At 41.1% G+C, this 16160-nt stretch overlaps 1 protein-coding gene across 1 annotated transcript in view; it reads right to left on the reverse strand.

Moving 5' to 3' along the window:
• DPP8 (dipeptidyl peptidase 8) overlaps positions 1–9077 on the reverse strand; it is a 58314-nt gene extending 49237 nt beyond the window's left edge. The window contains exons 1-3 of the mRNA XM_004374671.3: positions 7724–9077; positions 4973–5242; positions 500–612 (exon numbers count right to left, since the gene is read on the reverse strand). Coding sequence (XP_004374728.1) covers positions 500–612; positions 4973–5242; positions 7724–7760 — 420 coding nt within the window. The 5' untranslated portion in view covers positions 7761–9077. The remainder of the gene's footprint in view (positions 1–499; positions 613–4972; positions 5243–7723) is intronic.
• Positions 9078–16160: the final 7083 nt, after the last annotated feature.

The raw sequence follows: 16160 nt of genomic DNA on the forward strand, positions 1-16160 counted from the left end.
ATATTTTTAATTACTTTTTTGTCTAAAAAAAAAAAAAAAATACTGAGAAAAATCCGAAGCTTTGATTTTATATAAACTGAACTATCTAAAACAAAAATTGAACTTAGTACCTTTATTAAAATCTACACTGTTACTAAAGATTAGAACTACAAATTCAATTTGAAGATATAAATAAAACCCTAATGGAAATACATTAGTTCTTTTAAGTGAACCTCTCCTCCAAAATCTGTGAGAACTATGTAACTGGAAACTTTATGGGAGGAACAGAAACACAGGTAGGATACAGTTAAAATAAATTTGAATTGTAATATCCCTTAGTTTCAGATACTGAGAATTAAATGAAAATTTAAGGGTCACATACGCAAAAGCTTAAAGATGTTTTAGTTCCTTTTGATTCACATCTACTTCAAAGATAAAACACCAACTGAATTTCCGCCTCTAAATAAACACATTATCTGAAAACACACCAAATCACAGGAATAATAATATTTAATCTTACCTGAAAAAGATCCAAAAGAGGCTTCCAAGAGAGCATTAAGACTGCTGCTTTGTTGATGGTTTTGGGAATTTCAGAATAAAACAGTGTATTTTCCCTGTTCTCACCAGACATGGCTATAAGAGAAAACAACAACTTATTTTTTTTTTAAAGTAGCATTCTTGCTACAATCATGGTAGAAAGTACATAGTGCCTTCTATGTATTCCGATATTTTGCATTCTAGGGGATCTATAATGGGTTTTAAAGAAAAATGCTCAGATTTCATTTTGATATTCAGATCTTAGTCTCAAAAACAAAACAAAACATAAAAGCATGTAAGATGATACAAGGAGAGTTAAGACAACTGTCATTTTTAGGAATTTTTGAAAATTGCTGGTCCTTTACAAGTTGGCAATAGACTCATGGGATTCCAAATGGGGAGACTCTGACAACTTCAGATCACTGAGTTTCTTCTTTTCCTGAATCATTTCCTTTTTTTAGAATTATCTCAGGTGAAGGGAAGGACAGCACACACTACAGGGGAGGTCAGCCCAACTGGACTAAACCAAAGCTAAGAAGTTTCCTGAATACAACCAAACACTTCAAGGGACAGAGTAGCAGGGGAAGAGGTCTGGGGACCATGCTTTCAGGGGACATCTAGGCCAACTGGCATAACAAAGTTTATCAAGAAAATGTTCTGCATCCTACTTTGGTGAGTGGCGTCTGGGGTCTTAAAAGCTAGCAAGTGGCCATCTAAGATGCATCAATTGGTCCCAACCCACCTGGAGCAAAGACAAATGAAGAACACCAAAGTCACAAGGAAAGTATTAGCCCAAGAGACAGAAAGGGCCACATAAACCACAGACTGCATCAGCCTGAGACCAGAAGAACTAGATGGTGCCTGGCTACCACCAATGACCACCCTAACAGGGAACACAACAGAGAGCCCCTGACAGAGCAGGAGAAAGGTGGGGTGCAGAACTCAAATTCTAGTTAGAAGACCAGACTTAATGGTCTGACTGAGACTGGAGGAACCCCAGAAAGCGCGGCCCCTGGACTCTGTCAGCCCAGCACTAAAACCATTCCTGAAGCCAACTTGTCAGACAAAGATTAGACTGGACTATGGGACATAAAATGATAATCGTGAAGAGTGTGCTTCTTAGCTTAAGTAGATACATGAGACTAAATGGGCAGCTCCTGTCTGGAAGTGAGATGAGAAAGCAGAGCGGATCAGGAGCTGGTTGAATGGACACAGGAAATCCGGGGTGGAAAGGAGGAAGGTGCTGTCACAGTATAGGGAGAGCAACTAGGGTCACATAACAATGTATGTATAAATTTTTGTATGAAAGACTAACCTGAATTGTAAACTTTCACTTAAAGTACAACAGTAAAATAAAAAAAATAAAAAAGTACTTGTTTAGAAACATCCATAGGTCTAATTGAATTCTAGTTTTTTTCTTAATTGAAAAAATTCTAAAAATATAATCACTAATAAGGCCTTTGTCGTTTCAAATGAAAGTATACTCATATTAAAATAACACAGAATTTGATATCTATTTTGCTAAAAATCTCTTGTCCTTTATTGGAGACAAAAGAAAAAGATCTAAACTAAGTAGAAGTCAGGGCTATCCTGTGAAATCATCCAGTAACTGAAGGGCAGGTCACGGCAGTGCAGAATGAGCTATACACAAAAGAAAAGCAAGAGAAACACACAACTGTTATGAAGATGTGAACCAAGCGAAACAAATCCCTTCTACTCCAAGAAGTGCTAGAAAGGTATTACTTCTAAAAGCTGGGCAAGAGTGCAGGAAGGAGAAAATAAATCACATTAAAAAAGAAAAAACTCTTTTGGGTGGAACAGGTCCTCAGCCTAGTATTTCCGATAATGGCAGAAGGGCATGGTAACTTCCATACTAACCCCTGCAAAGGCTGGAGACGAGCCCCCACGTATCCACATCTTCCTTTATCTCCATATTTTTCTAAACCATTTTTTAGTTTGTGTTGCTTTCTGGAGTAAAAAGTTCGACACTAGCTAACATTTACTTCAACATGTGACTTTGTCTTAAATCTATTTTCTATATTCTAGAGGTGATTCGTTCTAAAACTCTTAAGATTGCGGTCACCTATCTACACCATTTACAATTTTACAAAATGTGATCATATCCTCCATAAGCCCTCTTCTAAGAGCCTTCAGCCTTCAAATATGAAGGAAAAAAAAAAAAAAAGATTCTGTTCTCTTCTCAAGTAAGTCACTCCCCATAATCATCTCAGTTGGCCCTCTCTACACTGCTCCTAGCTTCATAATGTCTTCCTTAGCTTTATCCATGACAAAAATTTCCACAGCATTCTAGCTGTAGACACGCCAGTTCTGTATAAGCTCAAAACAGGCTTTCCCCATGTTCCTTTCCTGATGACACAATGGTATTTTACTGGTCTTCAGAGCTACAGCAGTCCACATAAGCTGACGTCCTCAGGAAACAGGCTCAATAAGTTCTGTTTCTCTCCAGGATAATGAGTATCATAAGGAACAAGAGGCAAAACTTAACATACGAAAAAGCACATCGTGGTGCAATGGTCGAAGCGCTTGGCTGCTAACTGAAAGGCGGGAGGTTCGAGACCACCCAGAGGTGACTTGGAAGAAAGGCCTGGAAATCAACTTCCAAAAAACCAGCCACTGAAAACTTTACAGAGCACAGTTCAACTCTGACACACATGGGATTGTCATGAGCTGGAGTCGACTCAATGGCAAGTGGTTTTAATGTGACAAAATGCTTGTTACTGCTTGCTACTAAATAAGACTTTCTTCTAAGTACGTCACATTTGCAATAAAGGTTCTCAAAAATGTATAATTTCCTATTATAAAAAATTTCTTTCAGTCAGGCTCTCAGAAAAAGTCTAAATTATACTAAAATTAAAAAAGAAACAAACAATAGATTTATATGGGAACACAATTAAAACTTGGAAGGACATAGAAGACTTGAACAAATGAAAATACAATTTTCTTGAAAAGCTTAATGTCTTAAAGATGTTAAGCTTAAAGTTTCCCCAGATTTATCTGTAAATATAATGTAATCCCAAAACAGTACAAATAGGATTTGGGAGGCTGGGGGCTATACAAGCTAATTTTAAGTTCTAGAAAAACAAGCAAGTAAAATGGTCAAGAAAATTACAGAAAAGAGTGATGAAGGGGGAACAGTGCTATCAGACAGTAAAACATATAGAGCTGTAATAATAATAACAGCAGTATAGTACTGGCCCGATGTATCAATGGAATAAAACAAAGCACAAAAAAAGACCCAAATACATACATGTGGACATAACATATGATAAAGGTGGCATTTCTAATCATTACAGAGAAAAGTGGATTATTTAAAATGTGTTGTTAAAATAACTGGAGATCCATCCAAGGGGAAAAAGTAGTTTCTCCACTTTATATGTTACACCACCAAAATAAATTCACTTTCTACCATATGATACAAAAACTAAATGAACAACTTAATTCTTCAAAGGTGTTGAAAGAAAACACTAAATATTTTAAAAAATATAATCCTGGAGTTGGAAAAGCCTTTCTAGATATGACACAAAGCTATAAAAAGTAAAAAAAAAAAAAATTCCCCACCCCCCCCAAAAAACCACAAATTTCTGCCAAAAGACACCAAACAAACAAGATAAATTAAAAGTGGGGGGAAATACTACCAAGGGTTAATTAATTTCCTTATTATACAAAAAACTTCAAACCAATAAGGAAAAGATCTAAAATCCAATGGAAGAAAAGACAAAGATTATAAACAGATCAGTCACAGAAAAGGAAATACAAGTGGCTTTTAAACATGTGAAAAGATGTTCAACCTCATTCATAAAGAAGAGAAATACAAATTAAAACTACAAAGAGAGACCAAGTTCACCACCTCAAGTTAGGAAAGGTCAAAGTTTTCTTCACTCACAGTTGGTGTGGGAAAATAGATAGTCTGAGACAATGCTGATGGGAATATAAACTATGTAACCTCTTTGGAGAGGCAATTTGGCAGTACCAGTCCAAATTCAGACTATACATACACCCTTTAAGTCAGCAATTCCACTCTTGGGAATTAGTCCTCTAGGTATATTCACACATGAGAGAAATGATCTGATAGTTGACAGTCACTGCTACACCTTTATGGTTTGTTTCTAATCTGACCATTCCTAGGGAAAGGCATTTGTAACTACTTTTAGGAAGAAGTAATTTCTGGCATCTTTGACTTTGAAATTAAGATCATGGTCTATGCATGATGCTACCTGCAAGGAAAAATAAAGTTAATTGGGACAAACCAAAATTAAAACAGCACCATCACTCAAGTTCTTCAAATCAAAAGCTTTGGTTTTTTTCTTCCCCCTTTAATGGAACCAAGTCACTTACTCATTTACTTACTCACCAAAATCCGAGGGCCAATTATATCTAACCTCCGTGTTTGAATTAAGAAAACATTTCATGTGAGGAACTGTGACTTCAAACTCACCAAGGTAATAGATCCGGTCCGAATGAGGCCCATCTGGATCGCTCCTCTTCACAAACATGAAATCATGAGGTGCCTTAGCCATCATGTAGCCATGATACTTTCTGGTATCAGCGAGCAGCTTTTTAAGCTGACTCCACGAATATCGCTCAACATAAAATGGCTCCAATTTAGGCTGATCTTGTGATTCGATATTCTCCTCACACTCTGCAGTTTCAAAGATCTCAACACCCAGCTGTTCTGTTTCCATTGCTGCTGCCATGTTGCATTTTCCTAGAAAAACAAGGAACATGAAGCTGGTCACAGGCCCGCCTTCTCTTATATTAATCAGAATGACAGTCTGATAGGGCCAAAAAAAAAAAGTGTTTTTCAGCACAGCTGCAACAAAACCTAGTAAGAAAAGCAATAGCTGCCCCTTCTCTGTGTTCAGTTTGAAAATGAGATTTTTAAAAAATTGAGGTCACATCTATTTCATAGTGACTATAAATCCCTTTGGGAACTTTTATAAAAGAGACTTCTTAGGTATCTCTTGCCAAAATTCCTTTTTCTTTCCCACACTGGAAGGAAACAGGCCATATGCCAGTTGGCTACTATGCTCCACCCAAAAGCATGTCAACAGTGAGGCGAAATGTGCCAAGGGAGTTAAGTGTTTCGGCATTTTAAAAAGTAACATGCTTGATAAACATGGATTTCTGCAGCTAACAGAAATCATCACTACCAATTAGAACAGTAATAAAATTGTTGTAAACAATGTACTTGTAATAATCTTCCTAGGCACTTACTCAAGGTAACAGAAATATTATTTCTTTTAAAATTAAACTCCAAACAACTTCACTGGCTGGTGCTGTTTGCTCTGAGCCTTCTGCTCTTGCCTAGACATCATCTTATGATCACTTAGGGTGATGCTGTATTTTAAGGAAACTTATGAGATCACTATTACAGATTGTACAACTTTTACTCTCATGATTAAAAATAAGAGAAATACAGGCACTATCTTCAAGTGGCTTTAATTAGTTGAAGTAGTTGATGCAGAAACATTTAATGTTTGTACCATCATATTTTGATTAAAGTTTTAATCCAATTTATCAGTTCAACCCAAAAACAGTGTTTATTAATATCTCATCTACTAGTATTTCTTCTCATTTCACAAATCCAGAAGAGGATGTATTTTCCTTTACTCCAATATTTAAACACAATGTGAGGCAAGTATAGAGAAAATACCTAAAGTGTTATCATAAACCACTGTGTGATATTCTGACATGCACTGTTTCTAAATTACTTATGAAGCTACTAAAAGGAGCAACATAAACAAAAATTCTGGCAAAACCTGCTCTTTTCGAACTAATGTCAAAACACGGATTTGGGAGAAAGACTAGATTGCGTTTATGTAACCAATTTCACAGTAATTAACTACTTCTGGAAAAATAATCAATACACAGCTTTATATTTAATATGATGTCTTTTCTAATGCACAGTTCTGAAGGTTAACATGAGCTCATGATAAGAACAGAGAAAAAGTTTTCAGCAGGTGTGGCTTGTGAATCGGTCTATCAGGCATAAATTACTGGCATGAAAATGAACTGTGTAGCCAAGATACTGTCTTTCTTCATGCTACAGTGAACTACACTATCACTTTCAATAAACAGTAACAAAAATGGCCAGAAAACCCATTAGACAGTTACCTCTGATACACAACTTGTAACAGTATTACAACTGGGCATTCACCTCCAAGTAATTAAAATTCAAACCATCTCAGCCAAGAATTAAGTCATTTAGCTCAACCAGTATTCAGCAAAAGCCCTCGTGGTACAGTAGTTAAAGAGCTTGGCTGCTAACCAAAAGGTTGGCAGTTCAAACCCACCAGCCAGCTGCTCCTTGGAAACCCTATAGGGCAGCTCTATGAGTTGCTATGAGTCGGAATCAACCGGATGGCAACAGGTTTGGTTTTATTTTTTTTTTGGTATTCAGCAAACTGACACTAAGTGGCAGTATGTGATAATGGGGGTTGGTTACCCATCTAAAAGCTAGTGGAAGCCTACTTTCTATCAATTATATCAACAGTCCTAGTTTTATTTCTAATGGAGTAATGGACAGGTGAGAGAAGAGTTTCCCCAAATTAGGCTCATTTTTCTCAGCTTTCCTTGTGTTAAATCTGGACCTTCATCTCCAAACCACCACTCCCAATACAGGGTTAAGGAATGTAACAGGGAAGAAGCTCAGCAGACAGACTTCCCAAGCCTTAATGCCCAGCTTCTTAAGTCATCAACTTGACATCTCTCCTATGTAAAAGTTGCATCAGCTTATATTCAAGTAAAATTATCTAGTATTCGTAAATATACTAGCTCCCTGGACTCTCTCTCTTCACACACACACACACACACACACACACACACACACATTATACAGTTCAAAGGATACAGTTCACACACACACACACACACACACACACACACTATACAGTTCAAAGGATACAGTTCAAAACCTACTTTATAGGTTTACGGTAAATGTGTATTCTGTATTTCCGCAGACAGACCTCGTATTATGTGTTTTTAGTAATTTACTCACATGTGTAACAAAATGACTTAATTTACAGACTTTCATAACATCTTATATGCAAATACATTCTCAAAATATGTGGCCCGAGTTTTCTAATTTCAAAAACTGGAAAACAGGGTCAGCATAAATTCTCAGCACAGTGCATATATTGCATTGCCCTTTCTACCTCTTCACTTAATTACCTTCCCTGGTGCCTACCTGATTGTATTTTCATCTGCCCAGATCTCTTCCACATTCAAAGAGATCTTTTTCAAAGGACTCAACTTCAAGCATAGATCCCTATGCTCATTCTCTCTCTTCTCACAGGAGTCTTTCCTTTCATCACCATTCAATCCTGCTCACCAGGATAACGAAATAAGATATAAGGCTGTTGATCGTTAATCAAATTGTAAATGTGGCCAAAAAGATCAGATCTAAAAAGTCCCAAAAGAGTACTTAAAACTAATTCAGAAACATTATTTTTGGGGGGATAATGCGTAATGCCAAAACTATTTTGTGTGCAATTTACATTATCAAAATTAAAAAATGATTGCCGAGATATGGAGCCCAATTTCCTCAACAGAATATCCTGACAGCAGTGTAAAGCCTGGTATCTAGACATACACTAAAGGCAAGTTATGAAAGAACTTTAAAAAGTATAAAGGGGATACAGATGTGAGGTTTCAGTGGCTATCGAAAATCCTCAAAAATGACAGATGATTTATAATAAAACACTCCTGCGTGTCTGTTCCTGTTCGTCTTTTGTGTAATAATCTCACATTGAACTGGTTGGAGACAATCAGACTCAGTGGGATAACCAGTAAGAATTACAGAACAAGCCATTTTTTATAAAGGGAACTAACTTGTATTTAATAATTTAAGATATTCACAAGATAAATGTGCTATCTGTATTAAGTGCATTCTGTTTTTGCTTCTTTCCTTACCACTTAAACTCTGAAAATAACCAAAAAGGTTAACTTTTATGGAAAAATAAGTATTAAGCTTGCCGAAATTTTGGCTTAGTAAAAGGAAAAAAAAGGACGATCTGTGATTATGCCTGTTACTTTGTCATCGGTTTTCATTCTGGGCTCTTGTAGCACAAGTAGGTGATGGACAGAGATGTGGTGAGGAAGGCTAAGTGGCAAATAAAGCAAAAACAGTTATGCTAGCACAACAAAAATGGATGAAGATGTCAAGACACTTTCCTACAGCACAGAGCCCTTAACTGAGAGAAAGGCACGCTGGCTTAGAAAATAATCTCAGGACTCTTGAACGTGGGTCCCTCCAAATGACATTCCTTAACGCCAGGGCCAAACGCTCATTCGTCCACTTAAACACTTCGAATCTCATTGAAGCCTAGGTATTTCACTCTTCAGGGTCCATCGCTAATCGAGATATTCATTATCACAAAAAGAGCAAAGATCTTGGGAAACCTATGAATGAAGACGAGGTGTAGCAGACAACGTTGAGAAGAAGGTCTTAGGACAAAAGTGTGTGAAGAGGAAGGGTTGACAGGAAAGGGAAGTATCTACCCTGCTGCAGGTGGGTGAAATGGAATGGGAGGGGACAGTGAGCAGGGAGGGAACTGACCTAGGATGAGGCGGTAGAGATGAAAGACCAGCTGGGAAATCAGAAAATCTAAGTCTGAATCCGATCTGCCACAGTGGGACCTTAGGCAAATTCCTTCGCCTCTCTGGGCTTCCGTTTCCTCATCTGTAAGCCCAGACAATACCCAGTCTCCCAACCCCAGCGAGGTTCAATTAAGATAACGGACGTGAAGTCCGGAGCCCAGCTCCCAGTGCTCAGGAGTTTCCCAGTGAACGTTGGCTGACTCGGAATCTCAGAGTCTCGGCTTCCTCTTCCGGAAAGTGGGCCCCTGCCACCCGCTCTGCCACCGCGCAGGGTGCTGCGCCAAGTAAATGCAGAGCCGGCTAACCGGGAAAACGCGCCGAGCCGTTCCTCGGTGAGACGAGGAGAGCCCAGGTGAGTTGCGGCCCAGGCCTCGCGGGCGAAGAGGAAAGAGAGGGGGCGGGTACTGCACCTTCCCCCCGGCCCCGCCCGGCCCGTCCCAACTCGCGCTAGGGAGCGGGCCTGCGCCGCCTCATGCCGCGCCGCCTCCACTCCGGTCCCGGGTGCAGCGGCGGCCCGGGCACCCAGCGGCTTCCTCGGCGGCGGCGCCGGTAGCAACCCAGGCTGCGAACGCGATACTTAAGGGCGGCTGCAGCAGCTCCGGTGGCCCCGGCACTTCCGGTTCCTCGCAACCCGCCCTGCGACTGGCGAAGGTGAAGGCGGAGCCGGGCCAAGAAAGGCGCCGCTCCCTGCTGGGCCGGGTCAGTTACCACGGCGCCGTCTAGCGGCGGGAGGAGCGAACGAGGCGAGGGAAGGAACGGAGGGAGGGGACAGAAATGAAGTCCAGACTGAGGCAGCGACTTGCCTTAAGTCACAGAGCGAATTGTAGCATGTCTCTACTCATTCAGTTTTTCATTCAACAAATATATATGCTATGTACCAGGCACAGTTGTAGACGCTGGGGTTAGAGCCGGGAGCAAAACAGACAAAAATCCCTGCCGCTTTATGGAGATGACAGAAGAGGACAGGGACTGGGGCCTTGGAGATCTTCTGAGCGTTTCATTGTTGTGATGGAAAGAAACCTGATCTTGGAGTCAAAAAGCTTGGCTCTACAATACTGATTAGTAACCTCCAGTAAGCTATTCAATCTGTTCATCTGTAAAAAGGTATAATAATACATGGCACTTAGTTGCTATCAAAGGAACCATGTATGTCACACTAACTCATACAGTTTAAGAAACTGGGGTGCAAAAGAGTTAAGTGAGTGACTTGCTGTAATCAGAACCAGAGGCAGTTACCTTGACCCTGTCAATTTTTTCCAATGACATTGGCTGAGAGAAAGAAAGAGAAAAAGAGAGCCTGGGGAGATGGCGGCGAGGCTGAGCCCTTCTATTTTCTGTTGTTACCAAGGAGTCATGTGTCAGAGTTGTGCCATTAGGATTTACTATAATAGCCCTAATAAAAGATCCATTTGGGCACCATGTTCCACTGCCCAGTATGTAATTATTCGCTCTGAGGTTAAATGAACCTTCCCTCAGGCTTTTCTTAGTTGCGCTCCCCTAAAAGAAAGGTATAGTCATTTTCACTGCATCACCTCTGTGAATTTTCTGCGCATGACCCAAGGGCAGATTTTAAGGCTTTAAATGCACATGTACATACTAACAAAATACAGTGAGAGAGCTTGCATTTCCTTTCATTCAACCCGTTTATTAAATCTCTATCGTGTGCCTGTCACTATGCTAAGCACTCGGCTGCAACAGGGAACAACATAGACAAAACCTCTGTGTTTGTAAAGTTGACATTCTAATAAGGCGAGCTAGATTCCCCCAAAGCAAACAAACAAACAAAAAATACATAATTTCATGGATTTAAGAAAGAGAGAGAGAGAGAGTCCCAGAGAGGTAAAGGGCTCACCTAAACCACATGATTAATTAGGAAGTGAAGTAGATTTGAATACAGGTCTCTTGTTTTTCAGTCTTATTTTCTCCCCCTGTGGTAGGCTTTGGGGGCTCCTTGTCCCTCAGCCCTCCTGAACCTAATGCACACACATACAAACACACACACACACACACACACACACACACACACACACAGGATATATATTTACATTAAGAATAATAGAATCAAGGAATTGGGAGTAATTTTAGAGATGATCTATCCCAATTCTTTTATTTCACAGAAAGGATGCCGAGGCCCAGAGAAGGAGTGACCTGCCCAAGGTCACACAACAACTTACTAGTAGCTCCCACATGAAACTTCCAAAATCAATCAGACACCTGCACTGATTTCCTCCTGGATTTAGAGCATGACCCAGACTGTGATGGTTAAGATTGTGTATCCCTTTGTTAGTGGCATCTGGAGTCTTAAAAGCTAGGGAGCGGCCATCTAAGATGCATCAATTGGTCCCAACCCACCTGGAGCAAAGGACAATGAAGAACACCAAAGACACAAGGAAAGTATTAGCTCAAGAGACAGAAAGGGCCACATAAACCAGAGACTGCATCGGCCTGAGACCAGAAGAACTAGATGGTGCCCAGCTACCACCAGTGACTGCCCTGACAGGGAACACAACAGAGAGTCCCTGACGGAGCAGGAGAAAAGTGGGGTGCAGAACTCAAATTCTAGTAAAAAGATCAGACTTAATGGTTTGACTGAGACTGGAGGGAACCCGGAAGACATGGCCCCCAGACTCTCTGTTAGCCCAAAACTAAAACCATTCCCGAGGCCAACTCTTCAGACAGAGATGAGACTGGACTATGGGACATAAACGATTGCCGTGAAGAGTGTGCTTCTTTAGCACATGAGACCAAATGGGCAGCTCCTGTCCAGAGGTGAGATAAGAAGGCAGAGAGGGTCAGGAGCTGGTTGAATGGACACGGGAACTCCGGGGTGGAAAGGAGAAGCGTGCTGTCACAGTATAGAGAGAGCAACTAGGGTCACATAACAATGTATGTATAAATTTTTGTATGAGAGATTAACTTGAATTGTAAACTTTCACTTAAAGCACAACAATAAAAAAAAAAAGATTGTGTGTCAGCTTGGATGGGCCATGATTCTCAGTGTTTTTATGGTATCAATCCCATGATGGAATCTCTGTGAGTAGCCAATCAGTTGAAAGGGAGTTTCCTTGGGGGTGTAGCCTGCATCTGAATATAAGCAGACGTTCTGGCTTTTTTGCTCGCTTTGGATCCTGCAGCTGCCTCCTATTCCTCCGACCTCTGGTTCTTGGGACTTGAGCTATCAGCTTATCTGCCAGTCTTGGAATTCGTTGATCTTCACAGCCTGTGAGTGGGAGCCCTGCTCTCCAACCTGCCAATCTTGTGTTTGCCAGCCCCTGTAGCTACGTGAATCAGGAAAAGACTTGGAGTCTTGCCTGCCAGTCTTGGGATTCATCAATCTTCACAGCCTGTGAGCAAGAGCTCTGCTCTCTGACTTGCCAATCTTGGGTTCATCAGCCTCTGTGGCTACGTGAGTCGAGAGAAGCCTCTATCCTGGTCCATGGATTTGGGATGTTCTAGCCTTTACAATTGTGTGAGCCAATTTCCTTGATATAAATCTCTCTATATATATTATATATTTATACATTTTACTGGTTTTGCTTCTCTAGAGAACTCAGCCTAAGACACAGACCAAAGGAAGGGAAGACTATGGGGCCCCCGCTTCCAAGAGAGGCATGCCCAAAGGCTTGTTGGATAACACTGCCTGCCCCTACCTCCACCCAACAACAAGCATCACTTTTCCAATTTGAATTTAGTCAAACACAACTTTCTGACATCATTAAAGAAAGATCCACCAGTAATCCCACCATCCTATTATAACATTTTTGTCTTATATACATATTTTCCATATGTAGCAGGAGCAACATTTTCAAACCACATATAGATGTGTACATATTGTTAAATTTCCTTGCTTTTTCAATAACCTGACCCAATTTATATTTATCTGACCTATTCTACCTAACAGTACAAAGTATAATCTTAGTCAATTCCAGGCAAACCCAGGATACCCTTGGTGGAGGGAATTATGACCAGTCCCTGATGCACACCAGGATCTCCTGAGATGACTTTATCCCAGCTAATCCTCAGGTGGAGCCCTGGTAGCGAAGTGGTTAAGAACTATGGCTGCTAACTAAAAGGCTGGCAGTTTGAATCCACCGCTGCTCCTTGGAAACCTCATGGGGCAGTTCTACTCTGTCCTAGGGTTGCTGTGAGTCAGAATTGACTCAACAGCAACAGGTTTTCTTTTTAATCCTCAGGTGGAGCCCTGGTGATGCAGTGGTTAAGAGCTCGGCTGCTAACCGAAAGGTCAGCAGTTTGAATCCACCAGCTGTTCCTTGGAAACCTTATGAGGCAGTTCTACTCTGTCCTGTAGGGTCGCTGTGAGTCGAAATCAACTTGAGGGCAACTGGTTTGTTGGCTGGTAATCCTCAGGTATCACCTTTATCCTCCATCATACACCCACTGAGATGTCTGTTGTCTGTCAAGTCCCCAGTCATTAGTCCATATTCTCTGTTCCTTCTTGTTCCAACCACTGCCTTCTCACATGCTGTCCTATACCTCTGCCTACACCCATGCAACCTTGGCCCCTCTCTTGCCAAACCCTCAATACGCCATCTCCACTTGCTGCTATTACACTAAGGCAACACTTCTCTAGGGCCTCCTTCAAATACTTCGGCGAGAGCAGAGGTCTTCTGTTTCCCTAGATCCCTAAACCTACCGCAAGGGGTGGGTGTGGGGTGGGGCCCTACCATCCTCCTAAAATAACAAGGCAATCCAGTCCTGCGGTGGACTGAACCAAGTCACAAAGCATAATGATATAGCCACCTTGCATAAAAGACAACGTGGGGATAAGTGTGCAGAAGCTAAGCTTTGGAGAAGCCCTTAAGGAGAGGTGAGGGCAAGACCCAGGCCCCTTCCCTTTTGATCTTCTTCTCCCCACTCTGCTTGGAAAATTTTTATTGACTTTGCATACTCTTCCCAATATCTTCTGTTCTACACATGCGGCTGGGCTTCAAAGAGAAGAATATGATGTCTCTATTCTCTGGTCTCACCATTACAACTCCCAGAAAGCAATGGTTCTTCATGCTACCTTCCTGAATAGGGGAAGATCCAGGGTTATAAAGGAAGAAGAAGAAGAAGAAAAAAAGAAGTAGAAGTTAGTTCTTAGTATCTTACCACTGCCCATAGTTGTAACAGTAATATTTGTCTTTTTTTTAATCATATACATTTTCAATATTGGTCGTTTCTGACTCACCGTTTTTCACAGCTGCCTAGTGCTATTCATTCGATCATTCTCTCTGCGTGATTGCCAGCGTTTCACCACAGTAACACCATGGACATCTTCACATATCCATCTTCCTTCCTTAAAACTATTTTCTTAGAATAAAATCCCAAGAGGAGAATTATTAGGCCAATCAGTGTATCTGTTTTTCTTGTTATCTGTTGCAGAACTGATTTCCAAAATGATTCCACAAATTTACATTACCCTTAGATTCATTTCGCACGACTGTACTAATTTCACTAAGACTTTTCTAGCACTGGCTATTATCATCCACAAACGTGTTCAAGCATCTGCTTTCTGAAACACGTAGTGCTAGATACTATAGGATACCAAAAGGAGGCAATTTGTGCTCTTGGGAGGTTTACAGAGTAATTGAGGAAACATACCATAAGCACATAATGCACGTACTAATAGCGGTTGATTATAGATATGCTGGGCTCGAGCTTGTTTGTCCATTTCCCTCATTTTTTGCCCCTTTTTGGGCATGGTACAAAGCAAGATGCAGTAACAAAAAAGGACGTTTTCCCCTGAGTTTTTTTTTCATATTTTAGTTTTTGAATACGCAATATTGTCATATGATTCAAAAATTTTTAAGTATAAAAGAATATGTAGTGAAGAGTTTTTCTTTCACCCCGGTCGTCCAGTCACCCGGGTTCGTTCCCCAACGACACTGATGTTATTGGTTTCTGGCGTATTGTGTTAGTTGCCATTCAGTTGATTCCAACTCATGGCGACCCTGCGTGTACAGAGTAGAACTGTCCCATAGGGTTTTCAAGGCTGTGACCTTTCGGAAGCAGATCACCAGGCCTGTCTTCTGAGGTGCCTCTGCGCAGGTTTGAACCACCAACCTTTTAGTTAGCAGTCCAGTGCTCAATTATTTGTGTACCCAGGGACTCCCTTCTTGCAAATACTTCCAGTGATATTTTACGATACAGTATATAAACAAATGTATATATATATTTGGTGGGTTCGAACTGCTGACCTTTTCGTTAGCACCTGAGCGCTTAACCACTGTGCCGCCAGGGAATATCTATATCTGTATAATTCATCCCATTACTCCACTAGTTTTACACAAATGGTAGCATACTTACATACTGTCTTGCACCTTGCAACCACACAGGCAGCCAAAGAGCCACGAATTAGCAGGCGGGTCAACCTGAATAGGGTGGAAAAGCCACTCCCCATACCCAAGGCAGTCTCTGAAAGGAGGCACTTGACCTGAAGTGGGACATCTCTGCACATTCTCAAATTACATTGAACATTTATGTTTAATCTCATGGGTCCCCTACGTGAATAAGCTGAAACCCAAACCAAACCTAGTGCCGTTGAGTCGATTCCAACTCAGTGACCACATAGGGTTTCCAAGGCTGTAAATTTTTACAGAAACAGACTGCCACATCTTTTTCCTGTGGAGCCCCTGGTGGTTTTGAACCACTGACCTTTCAGTTAGCAGTCGATCGCTTCACCCACTGAGCCACCAGGGCTAATAGTGGTGACCCCTGCACCTGTGAATTGACAGGCAAAGGAATGGTTTTTCCGGGAGTGATTGGCTGCACTGCCCACCCTTCTGGCACAGTTAGAAGGTTAGAGGGATATAATCTGGCTGTGACAAGATTCCCCATTAGATGCCTAGGCTGATCCTGGTCAGTCTCTCCACCGTCAGCTTTGTGCTGTTCAGATAGAGAAACCTGATTTTGGTCATGGATAACTGGCTGGGTGATCCTGGGTGAGGCACAAAACAGCCGAATTCTACAGCTCATTTTCTAAAACCTCTTCCAGGAATACAAGATTCTGTAAAAAGGTAAAT

This window comes from Trichechus manatus, unplaced genomic scaffold, assembly GCF_000243295.1.
Source record: "Trichechus manatus latirostris isolate Lorelei unplaced genomic scaffold, TriManLat1.0 scaffold00030, whole genome shotgun sequence".
Classification (NCBI taxonomy): Eukaryota; Metazoa; Chordata; class Mammalia; order Sirenia; family Trichechidae; genus Trichechus; species Trichechus manatus.